At 40.5% G+C, this 9,029-nt stretch overlaps 1 protein-coding gene across 1 annotated transcript in view; it reads left to right on the forward strand.

Annotated features, from left to right (window-relative positions):
- Positions 1–7,425, forward strand: part of LOC112219326 (astrotactin-2-like) — a 407,720-nt gene extending 400,295 nt beyond the window's left edge. The window contains exon 23 of the mRNA XM_024380472.2: positions 5,931–7,425. Coding sequence (XP_024236240.2) covers positions 5,931–6,168 — 238 coding nt within the window. The 3' untranslated portion in view covers positions 6,169–7,425. The remainder of the gene's footprint in view (positions 1–5,930) is intronic.
- Positions 7,426–9,029: the final 1,604 nt, after the last annotated feature.

A 9,029-nucleotide genomic window follows, 5' to 3' on the forward strand; every position in this document is an offset into this window, starting at 1 on the left:
TGTCTGGTACCGTGACTTTAGTACTCTGGTACTGTAACTTTAGGACTCTGGTACCGTAACTTTAGTACTCTGGTACTGTAACTTTAGGACTCTGGTACTGTATCTTTAGGACTCTGGTACTGTAACTTTAGGACTCTGGTACTGTAACTTTGGGACTCTGGTACCGTAACTTTAGTACTCTGGTACTGTAACTTTAGGACTCTGGTACTGTAACTTTAGGACTCTGGTACTGTAACTTTAGGACTCTGGTACTATGACTTTAGGACTCTGGTACTGTATCTTTAGGACTCTGGTACTGTAAATATAGGACTGGTACTGTAACTTTAGGACTCTGGTAATGTATCTTTAGGACTCTGGTACTGTATCTTTAGGACTCTGGTACTGTATCTTTAGGACTCTGGTACTATATCTTTAGGACTCTGGTACTGTATCTTTAGGACTCTGGTACTGTAACTTTAGGACTGGTACTGTATCTTTAGGACTCTGGTACTGTAACTTTAGGACTGGTACTGTATCTTTAGGACTCTGGTACTGTAACTTTAGGACTCTGGTACTGTGACTTTAGGACTCTGGTACCGTAACTTTAGTACTCTGGTACTGTAACTTTAGACTCTGGTACTGTAACTTTAGGACTCTGGTACCGTAACTTTAGTACTCTGGTACTGTAACTTTAGGACTCTGGTACTGTAACTTTAGGACTCTGGTACTGTATCTTTAGGAATCTGGTACTGTAACTTTAGGACTCTGGTACTGTAACTTTAGTACTCTGGTACTGTATCTTTAGGACTCTGGTACTGTAACTTTAGTACTCTGGTACTGTAACTTTAGGACTCTGGTACTGTAACTTTAGGACTCTGGTACTGTAACTTTTGGACTCTGGTACTGTATCTTTAAGACTCTGGTACTGTAACTTTAGGACTCTGGTACTGTGACTTTAGGACTCTGGTACTGTAACTTTAGGACTCTGGTACTGTGACTTTAGGACTCTGGTACTGTAACTTTAGGACTCTGGTACTGTATCTTTAGGACTCTGGTACTGTATCTTTAGGACTCTGGTACTGTATCTTTAGGACTCTGGTACTGTAACTTTAGGACTCTGGTACTGTAACTTTAGTACTCTGGTACTGTAACTTTAGGACTCTGGTACTGTAACTTTAGGACTCTGGTACTGTAACTTTAGGACTCTGGTACTGTAACTTTAGGACTCTGGTACTGTAACTTTAGGACTCTGGTACTGTGACTTTAGGACTCTGGTACTGTATCTTTAGGACTCTGGTACTGTAACTTTAGGACTCTGGTACTGTAACTTTAGGACTTTTAGAGAATTGTGTGTTATGATCTCCAATGTGATCCTGCCTTGATGAATATATATACTCTTAACTCCCAGTCCTCAATTCACCCACTTGCACTTCAGACCCACTTGCTCATATGTTTGGTGTTATGTTGTTGTAGGCAGTGAAATTTGAAGAGAGAAAGAAGAAAAAAGGTTGCCCTTTTTTTTAACGCGTGAAAAGGTTGTCTGTGCTCCTAGTTTAACCAAAGACAGATGCTGAGGCTGAACAGACATCCACTTCTCAAAACAAATGGAACATGCCTCCTTAAAGCTCCTTTTTCTGATATTTGTAATATTTGTGTCAACATTCAAGTCCTTACACATGTGCAGAAGAGGTTCATTTTCATTGTTGAGAATAAAGTATTTGAGAATGCAACTAGCTCTCACAGCCTCACGTTGAAAGTTCATGCAAATGTCAGATTTCGGAGTGTCAAAGGTTAAGTTTAGGCATTAAGTCTGCATTTTTAATTTTAGGGTTAAGTTTAGGCATTAACTCAGAATGGTTAAGGTAAGGGTTAAGGTTTGGGATAGGCTTAAAACAGAAATATCAAAAACAACTTTATATCTCTTGATTCAAACTTGCAACCTTTGGAATCAGAGGCAGATGCTTACGCCCATCCGCCATCCCAGTCCACAATGCCCTAGGAAAACCAAAACCTACTTGAAGGTAACAACACTCACTGTTGCCCCTAGTGGTCGGTGTCCACGTCATCTCCCGACGTCCTCAGATATGGATGGACAACGAATACTGACTTGTATCACAGGTGGCCTGGCTGCCCCTTCCACCATCTCTGTCAGTTTCTTTAATATAATTTAGCCATGATGCCGAGCGGAGATGCAGACCGTGATTAGTCTTCTGTTGTTACATTTGATATAGCAGCGTGCAGAGCCAAGTGAATACATTGTATATCATTTCATCCCTCCTATAACCAAATAACCAAGAGCACAGGCCAATTCTGATAGGCTTTGCAAGTTCGCTGTCACGCAGCAATGCCTCGTGACAGTCATGCTTGCAGCTATACAGCACAGAAAACGGCTTGTCTCTAGCTAAAACAGTTCAAAACACATGACTCGTTACCGGAGCTACCTTTTTTTTCTTCCTGCACGATTTCGCTCACATTTGATATAATTTCACAAAACATGTTGGGGCAGTTTTAAACTAATACCAGGCCGCTAATTATTGTTTTGATAACAAACAACGTTGTTCAGTCATGTTACCTAGCTAGCTCACAGCCTGGTAACTTGACAGTAGGTCTTAGGCATATTTGATTGGCGCAGGAAGAAAGGAAAAGGGTCTTCTACTCATGAAATGTGCTTCAAAGGTAGGATTGATGTAGGCCTAATGTAAGCCTAAATTATCAAAAATCAATCTATTTCCGGTACTCCTTACAGTCTGTTGGGTGCCTCATGTTTTTAAAGTTGGGAGTAGTGTGTTTATGAGGGAGACACAGAGAGTGTGTGTGGGAGGGAGGGAGAGTGTGTGTCTGTGTGTTAAATGAAGAGTAAAGGTTTCATGCAGTGTTTCCCCCTTACTGCCACAATTACATTGCAGATCATCAATGCATTTACAATACCAGTCAAAAGTTTGGACACACCTCATTCAGGTTTTTTCTTTATTTCTACTATTTTCTACATTGTAGAATAATAGTGAAGACATCAAAACTATGAAATAACACATATGGAATCATGTAGTAACCAAAAAAGGGTTCAACAAATCCAATATATTTGAGATTCTTCAAAGTAGCCACATTTTGCCTTGATGACAGCATTGCACACTCTAGGCATTCTGTCAATCAGCTTCACCTGGAATGCTTTTCCAACAGTCTTGAAGGAGTTCCCACATATATGCTGAGCACTTGCTGGCTACTTTTCCTTCACTATGCGGTCCAAATCATCCCAAATCATCTCAATTTGGTTGAAGTCAGGTGATTGTGGAGGCCAGGTCATCTGATGCAGCACTCCATCACTCTCCTTCTTGGTCAAATAGCCCTTACACAGCCTGGAGGTGTGTTGGGTCATTGTCCTGTTGAAAAACAAATGGTAGTCCCACTCAGCGCAAACCAGATGGGATGGTGTATCACTGCAGAATGCTGTGGTAGCCATGCTGGTTAACCTCTCTAGGGGGTGTGGGACGCTACCGTCCCACCTGGCCAACATCCGGTGAAAATGCAGAGCGCAAAATTCAAATTAAATTACTATAAATATTTAAATTTCATGAAATCACAAGTGTAATACATCAAAATAAAGCTTAACTTGTTGTTAATCTAGCCGCCATGTCAGATTTCAAAAAGGCTTTAAGGCGAAAGCAAACCATGTGATTATCTGAGGACGGCGCTCAGCACACAAAACATTACATACAGTTACCAGCCAAGTCGACTAGTCACAAAAGTCAGAAATATGATGATCTTCATATGGTTGCACTCAAAAGACTCCCAGTTACACAATAAATGTTTGTTTTGTTCGATAAAGTCCTTCTTTATATCCAAAAACCTCCATTTTGTTGGCGCGTTTTGTTCAGTGATCCAATGGCTGAAATGCGGTCACAACAGGCAGATGAAAATTCCAAATAGTACCGGTAAAGTTCGTAGAAACATGTCAAACGATGTTTATAATCAATCCTCAGGTTGTTTTTGGCCCAAATAATCGATAATATTTCAACCGGACAATAGTGTCGTCAATATAAAAGAAAAACAAGAAAGGCGCATTCTCGGTCTCCTCTGGGTACATTAACTTCGATACAAAACTTAGGAGGCTTAGGAGATATGACAACTTCCGGAGGATATCCTCCAACCTATCAGAGCTCTTGCAGCATGAACTGACATGTTGTCCACCCAATCAAAATATCAGAGGATTAATCTAATACTGTTAATCTAGCTACCACTGCAATGCATAAAATTTTGTGAGTAGTTGACTCAAAGAGAATAGTGGAACAGTTTTGAAAAATTGTTCCAAAATTAAGGAGAAGCAAGAGGAGGAGAAAGAGAGAGATAGCTATATTTGGTTGTATTTGTTTTTACAAAACTTTCACTTAGCTAAGAATGAAGCTAGATAGTTTAACCTACTCAAACATCCGGCTCAAGGAGAGCGAGATGCTATGCTATCTAGCTGGCTATGGCTATCCAACACTGTAACTCTTCCAAGTCATTAATTTATTGCCACCGGAGCCCACCAGTGTAACTGGTAAACTGCTTTCTAACTACACTGTACTGCATGATTGTAGCTAGTGGGTTTACTAACGTGTTAGTTCTAATAGCTATGTTAACTATGACGTGACAATGATTTAGGCTGTGTGTAGCGGTTATAGAGGTTATGAATGGAAGGTTTGGCTTAGAAAGTTTTTTTCGCCTGGTTACAGACAGCTGATGTGAGGGGAGGAAAGCTCATAGACGCAAGAAGTTACACAACGAGCAAATTATCATGCTGTTTGTATGTGCCAGCTGTGAAAGTGAACTATGTTTGCGTGTGATCAGATGTGTATTCATTCTGCCAATTCTGTTGAAAAATGTTTATTAAACGGATGGAAACGGAACAAAACGGGGATAAAAATACCTAATGTGTCCAATAGAAATTCACATTTGCAACGGACTAATGATTACTCCCTAGATCAGCTAGATGCAGGCAAGAGTGTGCAAGGCGGTATTGAATGTCACCTTGATTACTCAAAATTCTCTACGTTATAAACTTTCATTCATAGGCTAGGTTGTAGCAATCTCATGATGGGTACAGGGAAAGTGTGTGTATCATGTAGTAGCCTAAACCTATCGATGTAACATTTGAGCTGGGTGAATGGAATATGAATGACAGTCATCCACTATGCTGTAAAATAATCATCCTCCCTCATCTTAAACGGCACCAACCGCCACTGGTATGCACGTGTGTTTCCTTACAGCAGTTTGTCTGCCTGTCCTGTACATTAACCTGGTCTCTAACATACCCCCTTCTGGTGAGGAACATGAGTAGGCTGCCAACACAGATCAGAGACAGACCTCTCTACTCTACTCAATCAAACCTCTAAAAAGATACATAACACATGAATGAACCTGCTCGGTTTCTAGATTGCTGTTGAACAAGGGGGCAAGGGTGAGGCATATTTATATACAATACTTCTGTTATTGGTCCATTTGCACAGATATTATTGATTTATTGCCGTCACAGTACCCAACCTAAAACACACACACACACACACACACACACACACACACACACACACACACACACACACACACACACACACACACACACACACACACACACACACACACACACACACACACACACACACACACACACACACACACACACACACACCACATCACATCACATCACAGCGCCCCTGGAGCAGTTAAGGGCTAAAGTACCTTGCTCAAGGGCAGAATGGCAGTACATAGTATATAGGATGTTAAAGCCTCCAGTTGCCGGCCCTGAGTCCACATTACTGGTCATTATTGGTAATGGCCATAGTTATTGTCCTGTTATTACCGATTTGTAAAGTGTATCAATATTTATATCACCATGAAAATAAATAAAGGAATGACAAAATGACAATGCTGCTGATGCTGACATTAATACTAATCATGACTGTGTTTCTCTCCCCTAGGAAAGCACATCTGATCCTGCGCAGAGTGGAGAGGATCAGCCGGTACTGCCGGGCCCTGCTCCACAGCGCATACATTCAGAGCCGCACAGACACCATGGCCTACGTGTTCTGTCGCAGCGAGGAGGTTCGGCCCACCAGCAAAGTGTGGCATGGCTCCCTGCATGAGACCCGCACCACCTGCATGGAGAAACTGATCTCAGTACAACGCAGCACATACGGCAACGCCAAGCTCCGATGAGACAAGCTGCCCGACGACACAATGACAGCCGCCTCCTCCTCGTTTCTGGTCTCTCCACTGACTGGTATTTTTCCAAATCAGGAGAGCCCTGAAACCTCAACCCCACTGGACATAGTTAGAACTACTGTCAAACACCCTCAAATGCTTTTTTGGAAAAAGTGCTAAGAACTGCTTGAAGAGGAAAGACGGTTTGGACGTACATGCCAGTGACTACCACTATCAATGAGGAGGAGCAATGTGAGCATGTAAATTATCATTCAACCCAGAGCAAATTGGTTGGCAAAAAAATACTGAATGTAATATTGCAGTTTCTCATGGTACTTCGACTGGAAGCGTACCAGGGAAACAAACAAACAAAAAAACAACTCCCTGTTTGTCTCTCCTCTTGGCTGGAGAGATGTGAAAGAGAGCGTTTAGATTTGATTTTGATTCATTTGTAATACTTAAAACATATCACCACTACAATAATGTCGTCTTTTTAATGCAGACAACATAGTGTTTATAATAAAGGCTACGGAGAAATCCTGTGTGACGGATTGTGATGTCATCAGCTGTACCGTACGGTGTGTGAGTTAACGCTTTGCAGCTAGAAAAGTCCTCAACCAGCAGTGTTTCCTTTTTTTGTTTCTTTGTTTATCGTTGTTTATCTCCTCAGATGTTGACAAAGGTGGAGAGCTCCTAAACCACAGGGAAAATCCATATTTTAAAAAAGAGTCCATTAATATGGTCAAATGGTGAATATAGGTAAAGAAAAAGAAAACATTTTCATAGGAAAATATTCCAAATGACTTCAAGATTTGATGCTATATGTATGGATTGCAGAGTGATGGCAGGTGAATGCCAATGATTAATGAAACGCTATAAAGGAATCATGTTTAATCGTATGGATCTTGTAGGATCCCTTCCCTCAAGGAAACATTTACTTGACTTTCCATCTCTCAAGAGCCATGGACATAAAAATCCAACTCATTGTTTTTTTGTATTGATTATCATTTCACGTTATATCAATTGTAATAGTAAATTATTATATTGTAAATATGAAATTGTAAATAACATATGTATTATTATGTGGCTTTAATTGTCTTTTTTTCGAGAGAATGTGAAATATTAAATACTATATATCACAAGCATCTGCATTCTTTTGGACAGGGAGAAAGTAGCTCTGTTTAACCAATTGATTCACATCTGCGGTATAGGCTATACCACACTCCATGGGTTGGGAGAGAAATGTAAAGATTATGATGAACTCAAAACACCTGCATTGTCATATGGAATTATTGAAAAACAACAGCTGCAAATGAATGGGAACTTGTATGTAATGTCCCTCAGGATTACCTGTGAATACTTTCCTACATCATCTACCCCTTCACTCTGCGTACGGTAGGTAAGTAACAACCTGTACTGGTGGTTTTTTTTCCACCATCAATAGTGGACCTCGAACAAAATATTTACATTAATTTCCACGGGGGAAATAAGTCCCTGTGGCAATGAGCAGGTATATGGTATGACTAATGCCAGTTAATAACATTACTGAAGGTATCCCTCTCTCTCTCGTTCTCTCTCGGGAAACATTCTCTTTTTCCATCTCCTCTACACAAACTATTCCTTCACTCGGGTCCAGTCTCTTTCCACTCATGCAACATTAACTGTGCTTTAAAACACAGTAGACTAATGTTCATTCTCACAAATTAGGCCATTCGCGTCTCTGGGGTGCCAGGAGCAGCGCTCAGGTTTCCATGTCAAGGAATCAATGAGGGCCTTACATTTGGATTCATACTTCATTACTACTGTTTTGATAGTAGCTTTGACATTTTCATGTCCATAAAATCAAAGTGAGTATAGCCAGGTGAGTAGCACTTCAATGCACTTTCAAGTAAACATCAAGGGGTCGGACAATACAGGGTTTGTAGTATTATCTACAGGGAATTGGCTATGTAAAGTCATCTGTACTATTGGACAAAGGGCTCTATTCAATCCGCATCGCGGAAGTTCAGCTTTACAGCGTGATTGAAATGTAAAGGCAATGCTCCTGCTTTAGTGGAGAATGCGTTCGCGTTAAAAGCTGAATATGTCAATCAGAAATGACCTTTACATTTCTATGCTGGAATCTGTAACGCTTCAGCTTTACAGATTGAATAGAGCCCAAAGTTAACATGAGCCATGTTAAGCAAAAAAGTCAGGTTATATGTAGAAATGGGGCATTCTATTTTAAAGGACAAAGAATTGACAACACTTCCTTGGCTTACATCCACTTAACCAGTGTTTTATTTCTACATAATACATGACAGGGAAATGGACATGATACTCATCATGAATGAGGATCCATCCTTATGAAAATATAGTACACATCATTAGAGCCCTGCTTGCCATGTTCCAGAGCACCGGAAATATAATAGCAACAGTGAAAAAAGCAAAGAATATGAGGAAACATCTGCTGAAACAAAAGTCTGATGTGTTATATGTGCCTGAAAAACGGTGTACTGTGAATGGACCTAACAGAGTGGGTGCTGCAAGCGAGGGAAGGTGAGAGAGAGAGCGAGGGGTGCTGATGGGTACCTTTACAGTGTTTTCAGTTCAAACTCTAAGGCAAGGGAGGAAAGAGAAAGCAAACATCTGTGGTGTAGAGGAAGGAGTAAGGATATGTAAGTTGTTTTTTGGTTGGTGCCAGTCAGTCTGAGGGTGAGTTCAAGGGGAATGGTGTTCACTGTTAGAATCATTCAAGTCTGATAATAAGAATATGTTGTAACATGTTAAATATTCTCTTCAAATGAATGCTTTGCTCTTGTTTTGTTTGTTTTCACACTCTTAAAAGAAGGAACATTTTGGTAATTTATTTTCAACTGACTGCTCCGAGACCCACA

The sequence above is a fragment of the Oncorhynchus tshawytscha genome, linkage group LG20 (assembly GCF_018296145.1).
Source record: "Oncorhynchus tshawytscha isolate Ot180627B linkage group LG20, Otsh_v2.0, whole genome shotgun sequence".
NCBI classification, from domain to species: Eukaryota; Metazoa; Chordata; class Actinopteri; order Salmoniformes; family Salmonidae; genus Oncorhynchus; species Oncorhynchus tshawytscha.